Source organism: Patiria miniata, unplaced genomic scaffold, assembly GCF_015706575.1.
Source record: "Patiria miniata isolate m_02_andy unplaced genomic scaffold, ASM1570657v1 HiC_scaffold_18, whole genome shotgun sequence".
Lineage (NCBI taxonomy): Eukaryota > Metazoa > Echinodermata > Asteroidea > Valvatida > Asterinidae > Patiria > Patiria miniata.
Window position 1 is genome coordinate 12,023,243 of NW_024037056.1, and position 14,229 is coordinate 12,037,471.

At 40.4% G+C, this 14,229-nt stretch overlaps 1 protein-coding gene across 1 annotated transcript in view; it reads right to left on the reverse strand.

Annotated features, from left to right (window-relative positions):
* The window catches only part of LOC119724634 (twitchin-like), a 102,517-nt gene that overhangs the window by 18,990 nt on the left and 69,298 nt on the right, over positions 1 to 14,229 (reverse strand). Inside the window, exons 56-69 of the mRNA XM_038195766.1 lie at positions 13,637 to 13,760; positions 12,570 to 12,724; positions 11,608 to 11,755; positions 10,366 to 10,514; positions 9,278 to 9,428; positions 8,151 to 8,255; positions 7,477 to 7,674; positions 6,483 to 6,594; positions 5,446 to 5,618; positions 4,518 to 4,649; positions 3,945 to 4,088; positions 2,637 to 2,792; positions 1,517 to 1,809; positions 298 to 457 (exon numbers count right to left, since the gene is read on the reverse strand). Of these exons, the coding sequence (XP_038051694.1) occupies positions 298 to 457; positions 1,517 to 1,809; positions 2,637 to 2,792; positions 3,945 to 4,088; positions 4,518 to 4,649; positions 5,446 to 5,618; positions 6,483 to 6,594; positions 7,477 to 7,674; positions 8,151 to 8,255; positions 9,278 to 9,428; positions 10,366 to 10,514; positions 11,608 to 11,755; positions 12,570 to 12,724; positions 13,637 to 13,760 (2,200 nt within the window). The remainder of the gene's footprint in view (positions 1 to 297; positions 458 to 1,516; positions 1,810 to 2,636; positions 2,793 to 3,944; positions 4,089 to 4,517; positions 4,650 to 5,445; positions 5,619 to 6,482; positions 6,595 to 7,476; positions 7,675 to 8,150; positions 8,256 to 9,277; positions 9,429 to 10,365; positions 10,515 to 11,607; positions 11,756 to 12,569; positions 12,725 to 13,636; positions 13,761 to 14,229) is intronic.

A 14,229-nucleotide genomic window follows, 5' to 3' on the forward strand; every position in this document is an offset into this window, starting at 1 on the left:
ATTTTCATTTTAAATGTTTTAGTTTTAAATAACAAAATACTTGGGCATCATCCCTCTGATAAACGGCTCGTATTTTGAATTACTTTTTGCACCCCAACAATGCACAAGAAGATGCACCTGGAATATCCATTAAACAATTTTTTTTTTAAATTGTAACGTGATTATTCCAAAACTTACTGTGAGCCACTTTTTTAACTTAACGTGAGCCATTTAGGGATGAGACCATATTGTAATGTTCGAAAAAATGAATAGAACAATTTGATTAAAAAACCTTTAAGTGAATGGATTAGGACTGACCATTGGGATCCTTGACCAGGACCGAGTTGCTGCCGACGGCCGGCTCGCTGACCAGTCCGGCCTGGTTGATGGCAGTCACCCGGAAGTCGTACTCTCGGTCCTCGATCAGGTTGGGGATGGTCATGATCAGTTGCATGACGGCATTGCGGTTGACTTGTACCTGTGGGACGAGGTACCAGACCAGATTATTGGTGGATAACCCTACACGGGCACCAGTCTTGTCAAATAACATGCAGGGAAGTATTATATATTTTTTTGTGTGAAAATAAAACCAAGGGTTCCTTAAAAGCACCCTAGCCACTGTAGCTCGAAAACCTGAAGAAACCTGTAGAGAGAAGGCAATGAGAAGAAATGATAGTTTTAGAGGTGGGAGGAAAAGCCCAGAAGTATTTTCTGGGGAAAACCCACAGAATCAGGTAGGGACTTAAAAACCCAATCCAAATGTGGACCAGGGCAGGAATCGAACCCGGGTCACAGCGATGGAAGGCGAGGAAAGAACCACTGTGCCACCCTGACTTCCCAAAAGCTGGCGATTTTAAATCCATGATTTTTGTACTAATCAAAGTACAAAGTAAGATTTATGAATATGTATGAAGGTATCTAATATAAAGTAAAATAAGGAAATAAATGCGTGCTTGGCCGGTTTAATTCACTCTGTTTAAGACCAGTTGGAGTCTGAATGCTGATAATTGCCGGAGCAGAAGGCAGGGGTATTAACGGCATCCAAACTCCAACCAGTCTTAAAACAGAGTGTTAAATACCAGTGTCATATGAAAATCCGACTCCTACGAAAATCGGACTCCTTTTCCCTATTATTGGTTAATACCCCTCACGTGACAGGTCACTCTCCCATATATGAGCCTAAAAATAGCATATATTGTACTTACACATGCGCAATACTACCATTGAGTCCATATTTCATGGAGTCGGATATTCACGCTACAACGGCCAAGCCCATAATTATTCCCATTCAAAAATATCTTTTCGGCAAAAAAAAAAACCCCAACCTTTTCGGTCTAAAAGTCAAAACATGTCAAAAATTATATATTTCCAACGATTCGTTTCAACAACTTGACTTCATGTTTCTTGAAACACCCCTGTAGCTATATTATGGTAGTGTCAGTGTCGTAAACAACTCCTTATATGGCAACAAAGAATGAGTAAAGTTTGCTTGAATTTGACTTTTTTCTGCACTTTTGAGTTTCAAGCGGCTTCTTACCCATCTATCGGATCCAGCCTCCGTTTTCTCAACGAAGTATCCGGTGATGGGGCTCCCGCCGTCCGAGTGCGGACGGCCCCACATCAAGGCCACAAAATCCCTGCCGATTTGGCTGACGTCCGGCTCACCGGGCTTGCTAGGAGGGTCAAAGGGGCTCTTGGCCACCACGGGCGAGTCGCCGACCAGCGGCTTGCCCACGCCGATCTCATTCTCGGCCGCCACGCGGAACTCGTAGGGCTGGCCTGTCTGCAGGCCGTGCACCAGGAAGTTGGTGTCTTTCACAAAGCTGCTGACTGGTAATGGATTTGGCAATTGTGTTTAATGGAGACAAACATGATGCACATTTTTGTGAGTCAGTTAAATAAGAACCTTATAAATAGACATGGGAGATTATTTTTAAATCATATGCATTATTCAGCTGAAAACCATGAGCCTTGAAACTTCCGTCTAGTATTTGTGACCTACTGAGGCAAAATGAGGACTGTCCCACAAAACCTTGTTTTGAGTAATCAACGCCTGAATTTGGATATACTAGAAAAATCATGTCAAAATCGTTATTGATTGTTATGTATTTTTGAGTAGCCAAGGTATCCAAGATTCACACTATGCATATTTGATGGGAAAAAAATACCCACAAAAGTGGAAAAACTGTTGTTGGCAGTGCAATGCGTGTCTTTTTTTCAAAGCTGTTTCTCTCGAAATGGGGTTAGCGAAACTTGGCAGGACACTGTTAAAGTTTCTGTGCCATATCTTTGGAATAACTTAGGCTATAGCAATCAATTTGGTAGCATTGGAAAGCCAATGCCTTGCACTTTAACATGATGTACATAGAAGACCCGATATAGAAAGTGCCCATTAATTGATCAAAATCTAGAGGTCAAGGGGCGGTTGTCTTGCCTAATTAATCAGCGAATCTGCTCACATATCATAGACCATGGGGAATGACATAGACTATGAATATGAGGCCCCGGTATATAATTTGAGATCAGGGCGGCAAAAAAGGAGTTCACAGAGTTAAAATTTTTGGAAGGGAAAATATTTTAAACCTCTCCCAAACAATAGTAGACAACTCTAAAAGAGCGGACAACGGAGAATAAAAAAGTTCTTTTTTCCTCCCTACCTGGTGTCCAGTCTCTCGATCCTTCCTCCCTTTTCTCCACGTAGTAAGACTTGATGGGCATGCCACCGTTGTGGGCTGGGGGTTTCCAGGAGATGTGGATGGAGTGGTTGGTCACCTCGCCGACTTCCAGCGGGCCGCGCGGCGCTCCGGGTGCATCTGCAAGAAAACGAATCGACAGAAAGAATGGCATTCTAATGTACTAAAAATGAGTCAATTTAGTTGTGAATGATGGTTTTAAAGGGAATATACAAGATTTGCAAACATCGAAAAACAAAACTACCAAGTTTTTACGAAATACCTTACTAGGATGTTGGTAAATGATAGTCTCAAGCATTTTGTATAATTATGACACCTGGTGTGAAGTCATTTTCAAGAAAATGGTATTTTTGTATACATTTCCAACGGTGGTCGGCCGACCAGCGTTGGAAAAACCTAACTATTTTTTAACTACTGCTCCAAATTAACCATTTTTTCAGTCCAAATTTTGTTTGCTATTGGTTACATGTTTCATGAACGGGTGCAGGCCAGCTAGACTGGTTCCCGTGCCCTACAATTTTCCATCATCTATAAATTGATCCATTTTATCTTTTGTGGAGTCAGGGAACCAGACTACTTAAACATTTTTGTTTTTCTTGGTTTTTCCAACCTTTTCGAACACAAAACTTCAAAAATGTCAGTGTAACAATATTTGATCTATATATACTAACCCCTCAAATAGTTCATTTCTGAAAATTACATCAAAAACCAATGATGTACATTCCCTTTAAGTATAACTGTACACTATACTCAAACAAGAGCCACTGTTGGACTATCAAGTCATCTATCTATTCATACACTCAACCCAAAAAGAAAGTCCCCCTTTCCAATACTTTTTTGTCTAACTCAAAAACTACTGAGCACCTCTCACTCAAATAACGACTAATCAGTACAGAAATTCCGTAGCAATCCAGCCATACTCTCTATTTGGCCCAACACACTGATAATGTGTACGAATTTATGCAATTTATGACAAATGATATCGAATACAGTTGCCCTTTTGTATACATGCAATTTGTGGTGCACACTCACCTTGCATGCATACAAAAGTTCAACTTTTTCCAAAATCCAAACCGTATTGTGTAATTCAAACCGAATTTTAAAATATCTGGCTTTACATCCCACCACTATTTCCCGACGTCAAATTTGCATTCGAGTGAACTGGGATGAACAGGCTCTAAGGCTGTTCAACGTTTGACATCATAATACCATTCACGTATGGATCCACAATGCGGAAATAATGTTGGTCTAAGTAAGAATTTTAACCCTTACCAATAACTTTGACATTGAAGGTGGCGGTGTCATTTCCTGCGTCGTTGCCGACGGTGACCTTGAACATGGCGTTGTCCTCCGGCTCGGCATGCTTCACGTTCATGATGACGTAGTCGTCGAAAACCGTCATCTTTACACGGTTGTCTGCAAAACAGAAAAAAAAAAGAGAAAAACAAAAACAATTCAACTTAATCCTCCCTGCGCAATAACTTTACTGCTGATTTAAAAAAAAATGTTCAGCATAAACAATTGACTTGTACAAAATTAACATTTTGAGTTTACAAATTTGACCAAAAATTAATTGTTATTCCGCATGTCTTTAATGCCTGCCCACTGAAAGTTAAAATAAAAAATATAATAAAAACAAAGCTAAGTTTCAACCAGAACGGCCCACTTTTAAGCAGCGCAAACATTTTGGGGGTAAAACCATCCACATTTTCTGCCATAAACGATTGATAATTTGACAGTTTTCAAAGCAACAAAATAGTGACTCATTCTCTTATAAAATATTAAAAAACAATTCGTCAGCAGCTTTAGCGACAAGGAAAGAACTAATTTGAGCTGGTGACATACCGTCGACCGGTTCCCCGTCCCTCTGGCAGCGGGCAGTGACGTCCCCTTTCCCGCTGAATGGAATCTTCACCTTGAATGGGTTGCCCACTTCCACTGTGACTTCGCGGGGGACGTTGCCCACCGAGGGGGCCACTGAAACAGAGCAAAAGATTATAAAGTGAATTTTTGAAGTTGAAGACTTTGTGTGGAAAAAGTAGTTGGAAAACTTGTCAATGCATGTTTTTTTTTTTCATATGTGACATACATACACGCCACAGCACAGGAGCATCTTTTTTTCTCCATTTTTCTCTTTTTGAATGCACTGTTTGCCCTTAATTTTTCAATTTCCGCTCAATTCCAGCCGCGGAATCAAACTGTGGCTTCACCTCAGCAGGAATTGAAAAAAAAACATTGCCTTTTTAAACTATTTTCAGGCAGGCAGCGATGACCAACTGTACGTTATTTCGTCTTAATAAGTTCACTTAATTCATTCAAAAAAGGGTGAATGAAAAAATTGACGGGAGCAGGGTTAGAACCTGCAACCTCCGGATTGCCCGGTGTTCTGGCGCTCTCTGAGTGATCACCGTTTGCTATTTCCCAGGTTTGCGGCATTGCTGATGTTGCTAACATCGTGACTTTGGGCGTGATCCCTGGCTACATTATATACACAGGTTTTTGGCTTCTGACTAGCGCCCCCTAAACAAAGACTTCGACAAATTGGGGCAACCGCCAACATAGGGCTGGACAGCTCAGTTGGTAGAGCACCGGAACGGTAATCCGAAGGTCGCAGGTTCAAACCCCGCTCCAGTCATTTTCTTTGTTCAACTTTAAAATTACAGACAAAGCAAACTGCAAACTTTCTCTTTTAGCTGCCACCTTGAATGTCCATTGGTCTGATGATTGGTGAATTTCATATAAAGAGATACAAACATGTGACTTGTTGACTCACGTTGGACGGCCAGTTTTGCCTTGCATCTCTCTGTGCCCAGCTTGTTGCTAGCTTCGCAGGTGTACTCGCCAGAGTCTGCGTCTTTGAGGTCACTGATGGTCAAGATGCAGAGCTCGTCGCTCTGTCGCGCAGACACGCGAACTCCGGGCCACAGCTCTGCCCCGTTCTTATACCTAAACAATGAATGGATACAACATTATAAAGAAAAGTCTTCATGCTCGCCTTATTTCAAGCCCTAGTTATCAAATGTGTATTCTTCCTTTCTTATTTAACCCTAACTCCCAACTGTCTTGTACTAAGTACTGGACCAAGTCCACCAAAATCCATCAATCACACTGCTTCCAATGCATGCTTTGCTTTAGGCCTCCAGGCCCAAGTCCATCATACTCCATCAATATTTAGTCAAACCAGGCCTGCAGGACCAAGTCCCCCAAAATCCACCAAAGTGGGGGGTGGATTTTGATGGAGCTGGGAGGTTAGGGTTAAGGATCAACATTGGTTTTTCCTCAGATATAGCTCTGCATGAGTCATTTAGAAAATAAATTTGATTAAGATTACAATCCAGAAGTTTTCTTATTGAAACTTTTCTTATTTTACGATCGGGTACAAGCCTTCTGCCAATATAAACTCCAGCTTTGGAATGTCGTTGTGACTCTGTGCCATTTTCACCCATCGGGAACAATATTTTGATATTTACAAAAGACCTTCCCACACATCATGCGATATACCAATAACATTTCAGTCTGGACAATTAATTCAATTCTACCATCTCTTAAACACGAGTCAGGGTACCAGACTTTCAAATTTGAGTTGCAAATTTGCTAATTTAAAGGAAATGAGGAAGAATGTTGAGTTTTTGATCGTGGGAATGAATTCCACTAGTTGCCCTTTTATCTATAAAACAGGTCTGCATATTTGGGTACGCACTTTAAACCCTGTCGGGAATCGAGGACATGTGAATGTGAACCAACTTGAAATAAATCGTCAAAATTCCAAAACTACCAACATCTGGACAACTGTTTTAGATGCGAGCTTACCACTTGACGATGGGCTGCGGGGTACCAGACACTGCGCACTCAAACTTGGCCGAATCCCCTTGGGAACCGGTGACATTCTCCAGCCTTTTGTCAAAGAATGGAGCTGTACCCTCTGGAAATGAACGAATCACATTCAGAAAAAGTCCATGAAATAGCAGGGAAAAAATGTTTTGTCTTCTTCGAGTAAGTTGGCATAAAGAATACACCAATCAAATTAAAGTACTCCCAATCACGAAAATGCGTGGACGAAGAATGGAACGATCACATTTATGCCTTGAAGAAAATGAGCCAATATATATTTTGAAGAAAACTATGGCCAAATCAATTACATACTTTGAAGAAAATGAAACATTCACAAAAATTGTGATGCATTCCAGCTACACGAGTCATTTGTCGACCCTGGTCAATTTTTTTTTTTTACAGATTTGAAAAGAGCACAATCTCGGCATTACTGCTGTGAAAACCGCATGCTGGTACCATCTTTAGTTCAAAAATTATGGAAGTCGGAACACCAAGAAATATGATGAAGTGATGTGATGAAGTGATCCTATTTTGGCCTGAATCTCCGAAAGAAAATTCCTGACAAACGACTCATTTCGCCTGATCGCATCACAAATATGCTTGATAAAGGAATGGACCAATCACACAAATGTTGGAAGAAGATTTGGCCAATCACATTTAAGCTTGGAAAAACAACAGATCAATTCAAACGATTGACCAATAATACACTTGAGAGAAGAATGGACCAATCACATGACATCTTAAAAAAGAACGGACCAATCACATGAGATCTTTTTACAAAATGGCCAATCGCATGGCATATGTTGAAAGAATGGGCCAATCACATAAATGCTTGGTAAAAGTATTTCAACTGGATGAATCACACTTTATAATTTGTACTGAAGCACAATATTTGACCACTCAAAATCCTTAACCACTTTTGCAATTGAGTTGCAAAGTCAACAAAAAAAACCCTCATTTTTATGACACTCACTGACGGAGTCCTTGGGTTTGATGGGCACCTCCGAGTAACTGGGCTCACTCATTCCCGCCGCGTTCTCGGCGCAGACTCGCACCTCGTATTCCTTCCCTTCCTCTAGTCCGCCAAGGGTGAAGTTGGTATCCTTGACCGGATACCGGTTAGCCTTCTCCCAGTTGGGAGCGCCCATCTCGCGTTTCTCAACCGTGTAACCTATAAAACAAAACAAACGGCGTTGTGGTTACTGTATTACACATTAACTTGTGAGCCAAGAAGGAAATATTGGTACAAAAATGGCTGGCAAAAACGTTTGCTGAGATTTCATGCAATTGGTTTTAAATATTACCCTTATATTTAACAGGTTTAAGATTTGTTCATTGTTTCATTTCACAGATGGCATGTAATCTAGAACGTAGGTATCGAAATGTATTATTTTAATAAGGATTAGGATAAAAACAAAAATCAAGAATATCAAAATTTGTAGCGAACAAGTTTTGAACTTCTGTTAAAAAGTCACTATTTTAATAAAAATCTGCATTTCAGGGCTGGCATCAATAACAGGAAAAGTGTTTCCATATTAACTAGAAAAATAACTGGAATTTGTGGTAAAAAAAATTGTTTTCCAAAAGTATTTTTCGGCCCCTCTCTGAACTGGTCTAGCACCCGGCCTGCTTTTGGGTTATACCAACCTAGAAGGCGTGATCCTCCATCTGATGTAGGCTTGGACCAGGTTATGTCAGCCGTGTTGCTGGTTACTTTCTCAACCTCTGGTACTCCAGGCTTGTCTGAGGTAGCTGCAAGAAAGGAAAAAACAAGGTTCTAAAGGTAAATTTTCTTGAACCATTGTTCCCTAAAAACCTCCCCTTTTTACTCAAAAAACGTCCCTGAATTTTCAACACACCGTAACTGCTGTTTTATACATTGCATGCAAATCCTGAAAACTACCAGTGATGTAACAACATGTGTACTGTAAGCCAAACTATAAAAAAAAAGTTGAAAATAAAACTTATGATAAAAAGTCACATCATTTAGGTCTCTTTTCTAAAATTTGTTTGGAAGATTATTTTGAGGAAGTAAATAATCTATTAAGATCTTCCTGGCTTCAAGTGATACTTTTCAGAGTGTCTAAAAATAAGTATGCTTGGAATGTTCGATAACGCACATCACTTACTTTAAAAGGAAAGAAAGACAAAAAAACAAACAAAAAAACATCCCAAACGAAACCAAACAAAAATCTGACACTAAAGCCTTTTGCTATTAAAGTTGACATCAAGCAAAAGTGGATCCATCTATAAAAAGACAATCAAACGCCCTTTAATAGGCAAAATAAACGATAGTAAATTGGACCGACACAGGTCCATGCTTCAAGCAAATAATAAATCTTTTTAATTGGCTTTTTAACCCTCCTGCTGTTTGAACAGTCACAGATAGTCAAAAAATTAATCCTCTTCCCCGCCATGTCTTTTACACAGGCTAGTCACCAGCAGTCAGATCATATTTCAGGCAAGCACTGTGACTAGTCAAATTAAGTCGATAAACTGACAAAAACAGGCAAGTGGTAGGCACAGCTGGCTTATCAATCACCTACTGTCAAAGCACAGCTGTATCAAGCTACATAAACAGTCCAAGGCAGTCGATCCTGCTTTAAGTAGGCTAGGAATTCCTAACTGTTGAAAACAGTCACTTGTTTGATTTTGACTGAAAGGACAACTTTGGACAGTGTATGTTTGCATTGGAGGGTTAAGTTCAATTAGCAAAACAAAACATCAACAACCAAATACTCTCACTGATTGGTAAACAATATATACTTTCTTACTGTATTGTGGTTTCGGGACGACGCCGTTGGAGGGCCGACTGGGTGCGCTCAGACCGGCCGTGTTCTTGGCGATCACGCGGAACTGGTACTCCACTGTGTCACGTAGGTTGCTCAGGGACATCTTGGTGTCCTTCACCAGGAAATTATTGCACTATGGGATACCAATCAAATGAGAGAAATCTTTAAAATTCTCAGACCAGACATTACAAGAATGTGCTTGAAGACGCAAATTCCCATCTTGCATTTGCATTATACTTGGAAAAGCCAAAATTAGTGTAAGTGCTCCTTAATTTCAATCAATCATTAAGTCCTTCACTACCAGTCGCCTGTTTTAGTTTCATCAAGCATGCATGAAACTTATTAAAACACAATTTAAACACAAACCCAAAGATGCCTGGCGTCCACTTTTACATGTGCTTCATTTTGCCACTCTCAAAATGCTGAAAACGTGGCCTGTTCATTTTTAGCAACCCTGACCCTTGTTTTCACTTATTCACTGTAATACAACAGTGGGATTTCAATTGTAATAAAAAAATTATTTTCTTGAAAACTAGTTTTACAACTCCATTATACTCTCTGAGGGTAGTTTACTGCATGTCAGTTGGTTATGCCAATGCCCTCCAGCTGCAGTTTATTGGAGGATACTTTGATGTAGCAGTGAAGGCTCCAATTGGCAGGAGTTGGAGGCCCTGGAGGGTGCCTGATACTGACCAGCTGGGGGCACTTGATTGTTATCAGAGGACTCTCATTGTTCTCTGTGGCATGTATTGGAGTGCCTGTCCAGTTACCCTTGAAATGACATGGCAGATATTGGAGGGCCATGCAAAAAACATAGGAGATTTTCTTGAGGCACATATTGGCATGCGTTGGAGGGTCTAGTAGGGTAAGGGTTAAGGTAGTCTGTATTTCTGTTAAACTGAACTCAGTATATCCAAAGTTGTTTGTGCATTTCAGACAGTTTTACTGCCACAAATTTCAGTAAATTTGGACATTCAACCAAAACCTGAATAGTGAAAACACCCGCGGCAATGTAATACTTATTTTTGAAAGAGCAGATCACAGTCATTATTTTGAATTTAATAACAGACCTGTTCCCATTCAGCATCTTCCTCTTTCTTCTCCACGTTGTATCCCGTGATCTTGGCTCCGCCGTCATTCTCCGGTTTCTCCCAGGTCAGACTCACGTAGCCCCTGTCCACCTCGTTGATGACGGGCTTGCCCGGCGCATCGGGAACATCTGGAAGTTGGAACGAAAAAATAAGACAGTGAAAATAGAATACTCATCAGGGAAACTGATAATAAACTGTAACTGAAGATAATAAACTGGCCTCTGGAGCAATTTCACGTTGCTGCTAAGCACATATTTCTCTGCTAACACAACCTCTGCCTGTTTCATGGAGACTGAAGCAGTAAGCACAGTCAAAGGCACGCTTAAAGAGGTTGTGGAATGCTCGAAGACATTTCCGTCATTTTTCGGGTATATGTAGCCTAAGGTGTGATGAAATAAAAACGACTATTGTTTCTGTCATAAAATGAGTACAAAAGGTACTTTTGAGAGCTGTTTTTCAAGTCCTGTCATGCCTGTTTCGACCCGAACGTGCAATTTGTGTAAAAGTCGTCGTTGCGGGCAGCAAACAAAACACAGTAAATCGTGATGTAATAAACAGGACTCCCGATGCAGAGTAGCATAAACGAGTCCTGTTTATTACGTCACGATTTACTGTGTTTTGTTTGCTGTCCGCAACGACGACTTTTACACAAATTGCACGTTCGGGTCGAAACAGGACCTGAAAAATACTGGTAGCTCTCAAAAGTACCCTTTGTACTCATTTCATGACAGAAACAATAGTCGTTTTTATTTCATCACACCTTAGGCTACATATACCCAAAAAATGACGGAAATGTCTTCGAGCATTCCACAACCTCTTTAACCCCAGAGGACAAAGTTGATTGAATCAGTGACATAACAATAGAAATAAACGTGTGCACGCAACCGTTAGCACATCCACACCATGAAATTTTGCTATGCTATTTGACATTGAAATCTAGAAGTAAACTAACAACTTTCAAACAGAGCATACGAAACGTCGTGTTAAACCAAAGAGGTTCTCTTCAGAACCACACATACTCGCAAAAGAGATATTTCCACATGGTGTTACCGCAAACCTCTCACTTATTGACCTTTCCACCGTGCAAACCTTCAAGTCTCATTTAACACTATATGGGTCAGAATCGTCACTTACAGGATAAAGGCACGCGCAAAAAAAATTCCTTGCTTATTTGCAAATATGCTAACCGTCAATGTTTGGGTCTCATTCACATTGCCTTACCGTATGGACTTTTGACGTGTACAGCGTTTGAATTCTCCAGCGGCTCACCGACGCCATACTGGTTCTCCGCCCGTATGCGGAAGAAGTACTTGGTGCCTTCATCTAGACCTCCGACTGCATGGTCGGTGGTCCGCACAAAACCAGAAACCTGCGAAAATACGAACAAATGGTTGAGCATGAAACTTGCATATTTTGCGGACGAATTTTCCGAGTCCATTGGCGAAATTATTGTTGGAACCCACTGTAGGGTTTGAGTTCAGCTTCAGCTCAGGTGCCGTGTCCTTGGGCAAGTTAGTTTACCTCAACTTGCACTCTCTCTCCACCAAGGAGTAACATGCGGCAGACTAGCATATCAGTTGTTTCATGTCAAGGAACACTACTAGGCATTTTTGCCAACTAACTTTCCGAATGCAACAAAACCCATCGTTATGTAGGAACTCAACAGCATATTTTTGTAATTTTCAAGGTTCAAATCCAGCTGCTGGTCATGTGCTGTGTCCTCAGGCAAGCCGCTTTACCACGATTTGCTCTCTCTCTACACCCAGAAGTCTAAATGAGTACCAGTGTTAACTAGATAGTAACCTGCGATGGACGTTTTTTTTTTAAGAAATGAAAAAAAAAAACGCTGGCCGTTTTGTGTGTTCATGGGCAAGCCACTTTACCACAACTTTCTCTCTCTACACCCAGAAGTAAAAATGAGTATCAGTGTTAGCTAGAGAATAACATGCGATGCATTGGCAATTGTTCCATGACAAAAAGACAAGAAATGAAGAAAAAAAAAAAACCATATAAAGCCCGGCTCATACTTCACGCGAAAGCGAAGCGAAATTCGTGACGTCAAAAAATACGTTCGAAGCACGTCCACCATTGTTGACGACACGAATTTCGCTTCGCACTTGCTTTCGCGTGAAGTATGAACCGGGCTTAAAACAATATTATCCTGAACTTGACCTTTGACTGACCTTTGACCAGCTGGTCCGTCCTTCCTCTTTCTTTTCCACCACGTAGTTGGTGATGCGGCTTCCTCCGTCGTCCTTCGGGGGATTCCATGACAGCTTGACTGACTCGGCAGTGACGTCGGACACCTCCAGAGGACCATCCGGAGGACCGGGCTTATCTACATGAAAACAATTGAAAATTCTAGCGTTGAAGGGATTCGAACCAGACAATACTGAAAAAAGTTCTCAACCATACACAGCACCTTTTCTAAGTAAAATGAAGAAACAAAGAATAACAGGACAAATGGAACAATAAACTGCATCAGAGAAAAAAGAAATCTGCAAGACCTAGATTATTCAAAGGAGCATTACAGAGATAAACAGCACTAGAAGGGTTCGAACCTATCACCCTTCAAATATAGTATTGAACCATACACAGGACCAAGTGCACTTAAGTAAAAGACACAGGAAAAATTCAACTGAGGAGGAAGAAAAATATCACAATGCAGAAAAAAGTGTCATTGGAGGGGTTCGAACCTACAACCATTGAAAAAACAACAACATAGTACTGAACTATTCAGAGAACGTGGATAATTTTAAGAAACACAGGAACAACAGCACTGGAGGAATCTGAACCTATAACCAATACAAAATATTATTCATAGGACTGGACTTATCAAAAGAAACAATGTAGGAATAGCACTGAAGGGATTCGAACCTCTAACAACTGAAGAATAGTATTCAAAGGTTCAGGCTCATATAAAAAGGGAATAACAGCAATGGGGGAGTTAGAACCTGTTAACCATCGATACACCACCCACAGGACGAAATCCTATCTGACAAAATCCAAAAAAAATCGGCACTGAAGGGATTCGAACCCAAACCACTGAAAAAATAGCCCTTAACAATTCTGAAGCAACATGAGAATATCTGCACCAGAGATATTTGAAATTACAGGTTTAAGAGGAATTTTGAAGCTGAAAGTACGAGGAATAGTAAACATTTGGAATAAATCTGTATCGATGGTTTTTTTTGGTGTCCCTGAAAGAGGATGTTATCAAGCTTGGTCTGGTCTCCTGGCCCCTACTTACCAACAACAGTGATACGGAGAATGCAGGTGTCGGTACCCTCATTGTTGCGCAATGTGATTGTGTACCGCCCGCTGTCGGTTCTCTCTGCGTGCTTGCATGTGAACAGGGCTTCATCCGAACCTTCCTGCAAGAGGCAACAAAACATTGACCACACCAAGTTAAACCAAAAAGTTTAAATATTGGGAAATTCATAAAAACAGATGTCGCTGTTTCTTTATGTTAATTTTTTTTTCAGTTGTGAACACTTACTCTTTGTGTGTGAAGAATATGTTACCCAATAATTGTTAGTAAAATCTGTAAGTAAAACTCAGTAATTTTTAAAGTAAACAACTCAATTTCTTATAGTAAAAATACTTTTTCTCCAATTCAAATGTGAATACTAGCAGTTTTCTGACAAAAGTAAGTTCAAATGTATCATATATTTTATTCTATTTAAATATTTTCATTCTCCCCTGTGTTTAACTGTACAAAATATTTCGGGTTTGTTAATTTTTAAATAAAATACAAAGGCAAACTGTCTGGGGCTGGACATAGTTGGTAGATCAACGGAAAGGTAACAAGTTCCATTCGACGAATGCTGCTGCGGCAAATTT